Source organism: Corticium candelabrum, chromosome 4 (genome assembly GCF_963422355.1).
Source record: "Corticium candelabrum chromosome 4, ooCorCand1.1, whole genome shotgun sequence".
Lineage (NCBI taxonomy): Eukaryota > Metazoa > Porifera > Homoscleromorpha > Homosclerophorida > Plakinidae > Corticium > Corticium candelabrum.
In genome coordinates, this window is record NC_085088.1 from 7,069,657 (window position 1) to 7,083,324 (window position 13,668).

At 42.3% G+C, this 13,668-nt stretch overlaps 2 protein-coding genes and 1 pseudogene across 2 annotated transcripts; 2 read left to right on the top strand and 1 right to left on the bottom strand.

The window, feature by feature from the left end:
* Nucleotides 1–3,508: 3,508 nt before the first annotated feature.
* On the top strand, nucleotides 3,509–4,270 carry LOC134178534 (uncharacterized). Its single transcript, XM_062645408.1, has one exon. It carries the CDS (start codon nucleotides 3,509–3,511, stop codon nucleotides 4,268–4,270), a length of 762 nt encoding a protein of 253 aa, XP_062501392.1.
* Nucleotides 4,271–4,800: 530 nt separating this feature from the next.
* Nucleotides 4,801–5,425, bottom strand: LOC134178535 (uncharacterized; annotated as a pseudogene).
* Nucleotides 5,426–5,789: 364 nt separating this feature from the next.
* LOC134178536 (uncharacterized) lies at nucleotides 5,790–6,962 on the top strand. The gene has a single exon (XM_062645409.1). The coding sequence runs from the start codon at nucleotides 5,790–5,792 to the stop codon at nucleotides 6,960–6,962; it is 1,173 nt and encodes a 390-aa protein (XP_062501393.1).
* The last annotated feature ends 6,706 nt before the right edge of the window (nucleotides 6,963–13,668 follow it).

Below are 13,668 nucleotides of genomic sequence, written 5' to 3' on the forward strand. Positions count from 1 at the left end.
GCTGACCTCGGACGGTATGCACGGGAGCGTGTCGTTTATTACCGGCGACGTCAAAAACAACAAGATATTTATGTGTAGAATATCTGGGTATTCAGAAATACGCCTACCTTCGGTTTCCCCGAGTACGCTCGCCGAAAACCTGCCACATTTGATATGCCTGTTTCATGTAACGGCAGCATCGTCTTCGAAGTGATAACATCCAATGGGACTGTTGAAATGGCTCCGAGAAGACTCACTGAAGAGACGTGTGACTGCATTTGCACCGAATCCAAACTACACGTTTCCTGCACCGAGAGCTACACTGGGAGTGTGAAAACATCGAAAACAGAAAGCAAACAGTGTGCTAAATCATGCATGCCTGCATATCAAGCTACTGCATGTATCCTATGGGTGAGTAAGAAACTGTATATGACTTTCATATATATATATATATATATATATATATATATATATATATATATATATATGAACGGGAAAGTCGCTGCAAATGCTTCATTTGACAAGGGAGACTGCCAATGTGCGCGTGATTACTATAACAGCCAATCGGGGTAAGCGCACACATAAAGGCTCGTAAATAAGGCTAGATACTTGATAGGAAACACTTTTGGGGCAACAGAGAGGTATGCGTTTTTTATACGTGTTGGAATAGGATTCCTTTCATATGTCGTGCTTCTGGACTGTATGCCTTGCACATGCACATTCAAGACTTTGTAGTTATTGTTCTTGTTGTGTACGATGTTGCTACAGGAGAAGTTCAGTGAAATAAGGATATGACTCAAATTCCGTCTTGGTACCAACTGCTGGTAAAAGTAATGAATAGTACTCTACTATGTTATTATTTAATTGCTCATGATGACCATAAATTGATATCGTTTAACAGCTTTGTCAGCTGAATCTACATCAGTGCCTGTTAGACTAGCAGGTTTAAAAGCTGCATCTTTGTCAACCGGTCTGCATCAGTTCTTGTTACATCGTCAAATCAATCTACGTCAGCTCCCATTCGAGCAAAAGGTACCAGTACATAAACTGATTCTGTTAAAATATGAGCATGCTGTTACAATGTTGCAGTATACTTGTTTTGTCTGTTTATGTTATTGTAATGATTACGTGCTGTCATCAACTTTTAATAATAATTAGTGACTTCAATACAATTAGTTAGCGATATCACCAAAAACTTAACTGTCAATTAGAGCCAGCTAGTGTACCAGAATGACGGAAGCTCTACAAGAAATTTAAATGCAGACTAGCACTTTACAGCGCCTAGTTTGATTTTACAACATTTAGTGTTAATCTACACACTTCAGGCTTCGATGGGAAGACGTGAAGGAGTCGAAGCCACTGGTAATTGCCAGTGTAAGTCCGATCGGAATGATTTTGAGAAGCCGCCCCGGGGATCTGCCGTGATCGGCACGTACCGAGGAGTCCGCTACAGTGCGGTTATTGAAACCATGGAACTGTCCGAACAAAAGGACGAAAGAAATAGTCAGGTATGGAAAATTTGTATTTCCCGCGCCACGCGGACATGAAACCGTCTTGGCATGCATAATGTCACTCTAATCATATGCATATTGTACGTTGTTTGTTGATTCTTCAGAAAACAGTGCCACAAACAATGGCTACTTCTACACAGTTACTGAAAAGATATCAAAAGTGACGACTGAAAACAGAAGGGTCCGTAGCAATTTAAATCTTTTTTAAATTTTCTACAACACATCTTTGTGTTTAGCGCAAGCAATCCACACAAGGCAAACCGCTGCAGCAGACCAATTCCCAGATGCAAGGTTCTAGCAAGGGCCGCCTTTACCGTCAATTTGACGTTTGGGAGCGTTCCTAGACGGATGGGGAGACTCCAACCGTCATTGTCCAAATGAGGAGCATTGAGGCGGGGTATTGTTTGCTGCATCAGCGGCACGTTTACATAAGAATGCGACAGATGTCACTACAGAAACAGTAAAAAGCACTTAAAGGAGTACTCCCACGATTTTGTATGTAAGGTTCCGATGAAAGGTATGAGTGTGAGTGATCCATCTATCAATAATTTATAGCACTCACCCTTCTCTGATTGCCAGTAGAAGACTGTAAAGTAGGGGGCGTAACTGTGTAGTGCGCCGCCATTTTAAATGATGACGTCATGAATTCATTGCTTCACGTGCAGTATAGGGGGAGTTACCTCAGTACACGTGCAAATGGTACACTGTATAGCCTTCGGTTGCTGTAACAAAGACATCGACATCAAGCGAGGGGTGAGTTTTGTTACTATACCGCTCAAGAAGCCAGATCTCTTGAAGCAATGGCTTGCCAAGTTGCGTTTGAAAGACCCACCCGTATCTAAGCACAGCCGTGTTTGTTCTGAGCACTTTACTCCAGAATGTTTCGAACGTGACCTAAAAGCTGAGCTACTCGGAATAAAGACCGTGAGACGTCTCAAGCCAGACGCGTTGCCTACAATCTTTTCTTTCACGAAGCAAAAACCACCACGTACCACCGGCAGGAAGCGAGCACAAAGAACTGTAAGGCCACGCCTCGCCTTACTAAACATGTAGTGCACCAACAAGTAACGTATTGTAGCATTACGCCTATATGTCCACAAGATGTAGACAGAACGTGTATATATATATATATATATATACCTACACCTACACATAGAATCTACATTTGAACACAACACTCTGTTATTGTAAAAAGCCAGGGCCACAACATTACACACTACAGCAGTAACGTTAAATTTTAATTAAACATGCAAACATTCCTGTATACTGTTACACATTGTGCTTACGTAGCATGCAAACCAAGTACTATTCTATTTTGGTGGAGCATAATCCACTCCAACACTTTAAATTTAGTAAATAGACTAAAGCAGTACATGACTATGTGCTAGGCGGTTGAAGAGATTCTCTTGGGTGCATCTAGCAAAAAGTCCAAGGAAGATAATGAAGAAGAAGCACCTCAAGAAAATATTTTTTGTGCTGATGTTCCTAAGTCTACTCGGGAGGTAGGAACACAGTATGACCTGGATGACATACTGGGAAACTTTGATGACCATTCTTACTGCATACACACGTCATCACCAGTCAGGGCAGTAACAGCAGGTATAATGGAAGTCAAATTCGATGTCAGTCGAAGTCAGTTTGCAATCACGGATGATAGCCAAGAAGTTCTTCCAGCTAGTCAAAAGAGTGAAGCATCAGAAGAAGTAGAGACTGCCCTAGACAGGGACTTTGATCCATCGTTCACTGTTCATACTAGTGATTCTAATCAAAGCCTCTCTGTTGTCATTGATTCTGAGCCTGACGACTCAACTCTTTCAACTAAAAGGACCAATTCTTCTGATGTCTCAAAATTTATTGTTTTTAATGACTGCCTTCAAGAACTGTTTCAGTTTTGTCCAGTCGTTGGCTCACCTGTTGTTAGCCACACTCAATTCTGCACAGGTACACTTTTAAAAGTGAACATCATCTGTTCCAAAGGACATGAAAGACAATAGAGATCACAACCATCCATCGCAGGAATGACTGCAGGCAACCTGATGGTCTCTGCAGCAATTTTGTTTTCTGGAGAAACTTACAGTAAAATTTCTCACTTTGCAGAAATTCTAAAGCTACAGTTTTTGTCAGAATCAACATACTACAGAATACAGGATGAGTATGTTTTCCCAGTTACAAATGATGCCTGGAAGAAACATCAACAAGAAATTTTGAAGTCTGTAAGTGGACCACTTTCGATTATTGGGGATGGAAGATGCGATAGTCCAGGGTATTCACCTAAATATGGAACATACGCAATTATAGACCAAAACACAGACAAGATACTTGACTTTCAGTTGGTTGAGGTGGGTGAAGTTGCCAACTCTGTTGCTATGGAAAAGACAGGACTTGAAAGGTCACTTCAATATTTGTTGAATGAAGGTCTTTCCATACATCAGTTAGCTACAGACAGACATCCACAAATCACTAGCTTTATGCAGAAACACTATCCATCAGTCGAACATCAGTACGACATATGGCATGTCTCTAAAGGGGTTTCTAAGAAGCTCGTCAAACAGGGAAAGCAAAAAGCTTCTCAGAGCCTCCTTCCATGGATACCATCAATTTGCAATCATTTGTGGTGGTGTGCTTCATCTTGCCATGGTAACAGAGAAATCCTGAAAGAGAAATGGATGTCTATTCTTCATCACATTTCTGATGTACACACTTGGGCTAGTGCAAACCACTTTCTAGAATGTGCCCACCGCAACCTTCTGAGGAAGCAAGACAAGGCAAGGAGTGCTTAAAAAGGTTCTCCTCCTCATGAAACATTGAAGTCAGTTGTCCTTGACAAAAAATTATTAAAAGATATTGGCAAACTTAATCAATTTTGTCATACTAGAATACTTGAAGTGTACCACTCCCTTTTGCTAAAGTACTGTTCCAAAAGGCTGCACTTTGGCTACAAAGGAATGATTGCTCGAACCCAACTGGCAGCTCTGGATCACAACAATAATGTCGACAGAAGCCAAGCTACAACAGCCCATGAACAAAAGAGGTACAAAGCTGTCTTTCCTAAAGCCAAAAAGCAATGGATTGCAACACCCATAATTGAGCCAAAGTCCTATGGATACCTTAATGATATGCTAGTTGCAGTTCTTGAAAGGAGCACCCCCCACAAGTCACTGAAGACTAAGAAAGCTTATCCACCACAAGACTCTATACCCCCTAATATTGCAACATGCCCTAGACCACCCAAGGAAACGGTTATAGAAAACTACAAAAGCAGATTCTGATACTAGCTAGCCAAAAACTTTACACTGGCCACTGTGGCCCATCACAACTTTCTTGAAATCCAATATATTCCCCCAGTTTCTTCAGGAAAGTGCCCTCTGATAGAAGTCACAAACACATGATGGTATCACTCTTCTCACTCCCCTGCCCATTTTCCTGTGTACCCAGGATATAAACTGGCGGTAAGATGTCAACCTCAGCAACCTGGAATGTCAAGTAATTACATTACACAAACGACTTCGATCAGTAAGCTTCTACCACAGTACTAACCTGTACGTTAGTGGCTCCGTGATAGAAGCCTGTCTCACGTCAACCATTGCCACCACCGCTGTGCGCAGCACCCCTCCATTTAGGCACACAGAAGCAAAATCTTCGCGCTGAGTGATGCAACGTAAACCATGCAACATCCAGTCTAGTTCGTCCATTTCTTGGCAACAAAGGCATTCTTTACCGGTAGGCATGATACCACACGTTCCACATCTACACCACTCCGTGTTGCCCACTCTCGCTCCATCTTCAGTTGATCCTCTTCCGTCATCGCCGTCTAGATTTTCCGTACTATCTGCATCTTCCGTACTTGAAGAATCATCAACTACTCTACGCTCAGGCTCAAAACGGTAAGGTTCAATGTCAGCCATTTCCAAGTCTACATCTGGCAGCTCCCGCATCATGAACTCATGACGTCATAATTTAAATGGCGGCGCACTACACAGTTACGCCCTCTACTTTACAGGCTTCTACCGTGCACCCACGCATAACTGGCCAATCCTGTTGCGTGGCATAAAGGGCGTTCCGTAGGTTGCACGTGACTGTAACTGATACCATCATGATCGCACAAATGTAAGCTACACGCCTCCGTAATTTATGCGCATGTACACCCGTGTACGGCAGAGATAGAATTTGCGGCTTCTGATCGGATAAAATAGTGGGAGGTGCTCTACTGTGATTGGTTTACGCTAACGTCATGCTTACGTGCACATGGCTGAGTAAGTCTATTACTTTCGTACGTGGGCTGATTTCTGAGGAAAGACGATGTCTTCTAGTGCTTGGAGGAAGCGCCGTGCACTCAAGACTAGAGCAGCATTTGTGCGATCCAAACGGAGGATTGTCGTTGAGGCAATAGAAGTGAGACCACCCGCAGAAGACCCTGACAACATGCGTGAAGATTCACCCACTCTTCTCGTACAATCTGAGGAGGCGCTGTCCGAAGTCTCCCTAGCTTTTCGTTCCGCTTCCCCACCTACGGAAGAGCCGTCTGAACCGCCTACGCCATTGGAGGAACCTTTCGAACCTTCCTCGTCCGAAGACAAACAACTCCACCAGAACTTGGATGACTGGGCTGTATCGTTGGAGCGTTACGACAAGATCATGCTTTCGCTGTGGTTAGTTGAGTGTTTTCGGAGAGAATTCAGCCAAGGTGTAATGTCAGCAACGAAGAAAGTGGCAAATCTTATTCATGTGGGAGAGAGGACTGTGAGATGGAGATCAGACTTCATGACTAACCATGGACAGCTTTCTGAAGACAGCAGGGGCAAGTACGAGCGTGTCTCAATCCTGAACGACGAGGAGTTCAGGAAACACGCGACTTCATGGGCAAGAGCTAACGCGTGTGTAAAGGGTAAGCTCAACATGACAGTTGCCGACTTCTGTCAATATGTAAACGACCAGCTGTTACCCAGTCTTACATTGTCTCCAGGATTTCCTAGAAGGATTTCATTAGAAACAGCTAGAAAGGTACTTTACGACTTAGGCTTCGAACGGGTTGATAGTGGAAAGAAGGGTGTGTACATCGATGAACACGAGAGAAATGATGTTGTCATTGCAAGACGAGCATTCTTAGAGAAACTAAGAAAATTAGAGTCTGAGCACCTACCTCCTCCTGATGCAAGTGATGTGTCACCAGGTGAACAACTTGTTAAGCTAGAAAATCCAGCTGCTTCGAAACACCTTGTAGTTGTATGCCGCGATGAGTCTACATTTCAATCAAACGATGACCAGACCTCTGCTTGGCTACAAGAAGACCAACAGGTGATAAGACCCAAATCACGAGGCTCTGGTCAAATGGTTAGTGATTTTGTAGATGAATATTGTGGCTTTTTTAGACTCACTGACGTTAAATTTCAAACAGCCAAACAGTCACAACCTACCATTAAACAGAAAGCTAAGGTTATTTTAGAATACGGGGAGAGGCGAGATGGCTATTGAACGAATGACAAATTTTTTGAACAAGTTAAGAGTGCGGTAGCTTTTCCTGTGGGTAAGCAAACATACAGTACCCACAGGAAAAGTCTTCAATTCTGTGGTTGTTTGATCAAAGCTCCAATCACACAACTAAATCTAGTGATGCTCTGGTCGCCAACAGAATGAATGTCAACCCAGGAGATGGGCAACCTAAAATTCACGACACTGTATATGAAGATGACAACCGGTTCGTGGGTCAGAGGTTAGTAATGGATGATGGAACTCCTAAAGGGCTTAAGTTGGCATTAGAGGAAAGGGGATTGATACAAGGGGAAAGACCAGAAAAGATTTGATAATGAAACTAGAAACATATTCTGATTTTTCTAATAAACTGTCTATTGTAGAACATTACATGAAAGAGCATGGCCACCTCTGTATGTTTCTACCCAAATTCCATTGTGAATTGAATCCTATAGAACGAGTGTGGGGGCAGGCAAAGCGTTATACTAGAGCATACTGTAACTATTCAATAGTTGGGCTGAGAAAAACTCTGACACCAGCATTAGATTCTGTAAATGTTGACATGATTAGAAAGTATTTTAGAAAAGCAAGAGATTACATTAGGGCAAACAGAGATGGCAAAGTAGCAGGACATGAACTCGAGGAAGCCGTCAAGCAATACAGGTCCCACAGAAGAGTCAAGAGGAACAAGTAACCTTGATGTTATTTTATATATGGTTGTTTTGTTTGGTTATATTTATAAAAAGTTGTAGATTTGTTGGACAGTTTATGTTTGTAGTACAACATATATACATTGAGCTTTTGCAACATTATTATGTCTGCTTGTTTACGAAACTTAAATGGTGTGGATTTCGAGTACAGAACGGTAATAGTCAAATCTGTCTTAACAGATTTGTAGCAGAATGTTCGGTGTACGTCTACAAGAAAGCTGGAGGCATGTGATCGTTGTCACGTGGAAGTATGGCGTTTCAAGCACAACCCCTTTTGGGACCCTTTTTAAACATTCCACAGAAACAAAGTGAAATATACAGATTTTGTCTAACAGAAATCTTCACGTTGCCATAATGTATCATTGATGGATGGATCGCTCATACTGATACCTTTATCTGAACCTTACATACAAAATCGTGGGAGTTCTCCTTTAACGACACGTGTTGGTATTGTAATCGTATCTACACTAAATAGGTGAGTCTTCCCATCAATCACCACTAAATATTCAATTAATTCTAAGCTTGTTTACTTATTAATCACAATGAAGTGTCAGATACCAAGGAAGAGTGACAGCTGTTAACGGCAAGCCTCATGTGTCTGAACCATCATGAATTGTTCGCAAATTATCTCTCTATGCGAGAGACTACAGTGAGGTGATTTAAGTAAAGACGTGTACAGAAATCTCCCTGATCAGACGTTCCATCCTAGTTACAAAGCAGGAAATAGACCACCAATAAAAACACACATGTACGCAGCGACTATTATGCCAAAGGATTACCCGGGTGTTTGTCTCCTGGTGCCAATTCAGGTTTGTGGCGATAGAAACTGCTTGTTTCGCTCTGCGTCTGTCCGTTCGACAAAAAGTGAAGAGCATCATCTAGAGTTGCATTTCCGAACAACTGTGGAATTGAGTTTACACGCAGACTATGATGCGGCTTGTATGGCAGAACTGGCGAATCCTGTAAAATCTGCTGGAGATGGATTCTCGTCGAGCATGATGCTGCAGTCTACCCTCTCTGATGCCGCGACTGCTGCTTTGCTGTCACCCAGGCGAATGGACGTGGTTTGAAGCAAGACTACGAAACTGCGTTGCAAGATGAAACACTACTAACAGTAAACCTGGTACCTATGCTTCTCCGCAGTATATTTGGGCTCTTGCCACAGTTTTGCAAGTACCCATTTGGAGCATTTCTCCTGACACACATAGTATGATTCGTGGTCTTTTTCACAATCTTCTTGTACCTTGGGTGAAAACAGCAGCATTAGTAGCACCTGACAAAGTATACCGCATCATTTGGACTTCTAGTTCCATTACATGTCCAACACTATCTAGTGGACTTTGTCGGTCACCATTTTGACTCTTTGTTAGAGGAGGAGGAGGTCCAGAGACTGCAGGTAAAGAGAGTTGGTAGTCAGCAGCCACAAAGAAGACAACGTCAGATAATACCGGGTAACCGCGATCACGTTACCCCGATCACGTGACAGTAAACCAAACCGTGCAGAGTTTTGATTAGAAAACCGTACGCGTTTCCCACTACAGCAAGTAATTAGAAGACCCTTCGTGGTTTTAGCAGACAATGATATAACCACGAAGCCCTTGCCGTTGCGTCTCAACGGCTTGTTTGCTTTGAGAACAACCTAGGTAACGGAATTTTCGGTCCAAAAACTTTCTTGCTAGAGACAATCCAGAAGACTAATTCTATTTTGTGTTTGGTCGCTGGGGTCGGAATGCAGAATCCACTCTTTCTGAGGCATCTCGCTTGGCGCATATGTGTTTACAAATAAACTCTGCCCAATTCAAGAATCTTTGGCATCGCCGCATTTCAACAAGTCTCCACAAAGAAAATGTACGCATTATTGAGAACAAAGTAAATACAATAATTAGCAAGAAGCAAAAAGAACCGTATGCTATTTCTAGATTAACTTTTAGTTCTAGATGTTTTGGTCTAAATTTCAGTTAGTTTGTTAAGAGTAGCAAAGTTCTTGAACACAGTTCAAGAACAATGCTATTGTGGACAGTTCACTATTGACATTGTAAGGCAGGTAGCTCTTTTAAATTCACGCGTTGTACTATGATTAGAAAATATTGAAATAAGAGAGAGAGAGAGAGAGAGAGAGAGAGAGAGAGAGAGAGAGAGAGAGAGAGAGGGGAGAGGGGAGACGGGAGAGGGGAGAGGAGAGAGAGAGAGAGAGAGAGAGAGAGAGAGAGAGAGAGAGAGAGAGAGAGAGAGAGAGAGCGAGAGAGAGAGAGACCATTGCTCATCCTGCAGCTAGGAAGTACATCTCTAAAAGTCATTCAGTAGCAGGCTTTGCTGCTACAGAGAGAGAAAAGCAAAAGAACACAAAGTATCTTTCTAAATCTAGAGAGTTGGGGTATCTTTTCAAACCGTTTGCAATGGAAGTATTTGGCCGATGGAGTGATTCAGCCCAAAATTTTTTATCGGAAACATCAAAGTTCGCAGCTTCATCTTTACAAATATCCAGCGCTGAGTTCCTCCACATGTGGCGCCGACGCTTTGCCACGTGTCTTCAAAAAGAAAACGTTTCCATCATGTCAGAAAAGATGAAATCGCTTGTCCCAAAGACCACTGTGGATGCCAACTTTCGTCAGAAGCAGCCTGTCAGATGCTTTGGACTTGACTTTAGTTAATTAAAGTAATTACCATAGTGCATGCTTAGTTAGAATCTTATGTAGTTCGTAATCTATGTAGAGTTCTTCTTTAGTCATAGTTTCGTTTTAGTTCAGTTGAACTGTTTTCAGCTCCTCCTATAGCTTGTTGAAATTGTCTGCTGTATTTTGTTGATGTTGAATTATCTAAATAGAGAGAGAGAGAGAGAGAGAGAGAGAGAGAGAGAGAGAGAGAGAGAGAGAGAGAGAGAGAGATTGTGCAATGTTGCATTGTGCTGCAAGAAATGGGGTTTCCCTTGGTAGATCAAGCCTCACCAACGTCATCTCAGATTACCTTAAAGTAAATGCTAGAGAAAATCCTTTTCCTGGTGATTTACCTGGTCCTGACTGGTTTGTTGGCTTCTTTAAGCGATGGAAGGGTTCAATTAGTCAAAAAAAGCACAACATCTCCAAAAAAACCTACTAAAGCACTGACCAAAGACAGAATTGACGATTAGATGGAAATTGTCAAGAAGATCTACAGGAAGGCTGGGTTGTTAAACTAAGCAAGAAAGAGCTGTCCAAAACAATATGGAACTGTGATGAAACCGCTTTCGCTACGCCTCTCGTCTAGTAGGGTCCTAGCTAGGAGAGAAGCTAAGTCTGTAAATGAAAACATAGCAGGGAGCGGACGTGAGTAAATTATCGTCCATTGGTGTGAAATGCACGACAAAATCCCTCCTTATGTTCTATATAAAGCTCAGCACATGTATCATACCTGGACCTTTAGTGCCCCTACTGAAGCAATGTATGGACTATCAGCCAGCGGTCGGACGGAAAAACAAAACTTTTACAGCTGGTTTGTGAAAGGCTATATACCAGTGCTCAAGAAGATGAAACTTATTGCAGCAAATGAAGAGCTATCTACCCTGACGACAACAGAACCATGTCTTATCAGTAAAGTAGTGATGAGTCAGACTACAGAGATGATACTAGTCCCAGGGTGATCTTGTTTTTCGATGGCCACTATTAACACATTAACTTAGATGACATCAATGTGGCAAGAAAATACATGATTTTCGTAACCCTGCCTCCAAATAATACGCATGCATTACAACCTCTGGATGTAGGCGTGTTTGCCCCATTAAGAAAAATTGGCAGAAGATTCTGACTGACTACAAACGAAAAACAAGGGGACAAGGTATGAATAAAATAATCTTTCCCAAACTCCTGAAACAGCTGACAGACATAACCATGAAACCACACCAATTTCAAGGTGCATTTCGAGAAGCTGGTTTTTATCCAAAGACATCACCTGCAACCATTCCTCAAGCAAAACTTAGTCCAGCAGATGCTGTTTGTACACGAACACCATGCAAGAGCGCTCGTTCTCCAAGAGCAGTTACCACTTCTGCAATGAAACTGCAGCTTAGACACTACTGCAAGCACTACTTCTCCAAGCTATTCCAGAAAATAAGAACGCCTATTCAACCACCACGGCCAAAACCGTCTGCTCGTGTAAGACTTGGCATACTACGGAAAGTCATAACAAGTCGTGAGGCCCATTCAATAAAAGCACAAGAAAGAAATCAGCAGAGATTAGAAAAATCAAAAAAAAAGACAAGCAACCTGCACGCCAAGGCAATGCGATGCTAATCAATTGGTGCACGTAGGTTTAGCTTGCTTTCAAGTTATTCACCGTGAAAGGAATAACGCACTTACTTGGGGTGTATGAAAAAGGAAAGCCCAACCACCTGTTCAAATTGTGAGTCTATTGGTAAAGTACAGTTGAACGAAGATTCTCTATTTGCATATCTTTCTTTACCTACAGTACAAGTTCAGTGTTAAATTGTAGGTATGAACATCATACTCGACATGGTTGATGCAGCTGGCTTTGCTGCAGACAGCGCTGCTACCATCTTGTATCCTAATGATGCCCCAGTAAACCAAAAAGTGTATTGTGTGACGGTACTTGGGGTGTCAACTGTTTGTACCGGACAGCTAGCTAGTGATGCTGTATTTGGAAGGAGTGAGCACCCAAATGTCAGGGCAAATGTAGTCCAAGAATTGCTAGAAAACGTACGATATATGCTGAGCTATTTGTTGAAAGGGCTGAGCAGGCAAATGGTGATGATGAACACAATGCATTATGGTGCTGCAGTACTGTCACAGGTATTAGGAAACGATCGAAGCACATGCCGTTTCTTCGAATGAGTTGCCGAAAAATCGAAATTTACACCACGAATTTGCAGAAGGAGTAAAACTTCAAGCTAAAGCGTGTGGACTAGCCTGCTAGAGATCTCTGCTTTAGCGACTGTACTTGGCATGGCAAAGATGTACACACCTGGTGACCATCTATCTCAAGCAGTTTTCATGTGCCAGTCGATCATTCACGCAAACTGCTTACTCTCCTCGCCAAGGAATTGCACGTGGATCACCCATTCGAATCATGTGGTCCTGCACTAGCCTAAATATGAGAACAGCAAACTGACTATCATTTTCAGTCTTTGCTCTTGTTCTTCCAGTAGCTGACCCAAATATCAACGACAGTTGTAGTATAAAAGGTCACAGTGTAGGTAGTCAGTGTTTGTCGTCAGCTTGCATGCAGGCTGAATTTGAACACGAGTCCATTAGTTCGTGAGTTGAACCTAAAAAACAACCGAAACGGCACAGTTCTCTCCCCATCCCTCCATCTTACTCCCAAAAAAGTAAAGACACAACAGTCAGACATTTTCTGAAACAGGTAGCATCAACAGCAACATTCAAGACAGCAGCAAGCTCTAGCACACGAAATCAATTCAACAGTCAAGCTCCACAAAAACTTCTCAATAATGCCATCACTTGCAACTGATCTGTTAGAGAGACAACCAGAGATAGTACAAACTCACCACTCTTACCAAAAATGGCCCCAACCAAGAATGGCCAAGTCACTGTCCATGTGCAAGAAGAAGTCATCATCACGTAAAGTATCCCTTAGCACATCTACAAGTGGCAAACCCACTATGAGAAAGAATATCAGAATTCGTCATATCTTCGTGGCAATCTCGATTCCTATTCAATTGATTGTGTTGGTTCTCTTAGGTGCGAGCTATGTCGCGGATATGAAAGCAGTATTGTTGGATCTAAGAAAGTTCAACATGCATGGCTAGTTGAATCTGTTAACCAGAGAACAACCAACATTATCGATCACGCAATGAGTAAACAGCATAGTATAGCAGTTAACAAATGGCGTACTGACAATGCTCAGGCATCTCAAGAGTCTATATCCGCCTATGCACCAGTAGCTAAGAGCCTATTTCACATCGAGAAATCAGAGCACACGCTTATTGAAAAAGTTTGATCTCTCCTATATTTTAGCTAAGGAAATGATGGTATTTAGGAAGTGTCCTG

What these genes read in the sequence shown, in the direction of transcription:
- LOC134178534 (XM_062645408.1), top strand. Translation starts at nt 3,509, where the DNA reads ATGACTGCAGGCAACCTGATGGTCTCTGCAGCAATTTTGTTTTCTGGA.
- LOC134178536 (XM_062645409.1), top strand. Translation starts at nt 5,790, where the DNA reads ATGTCTTCTAGTGCTTGGAGGAAGCGCCGTGCACTCAAGACTAGAGCA.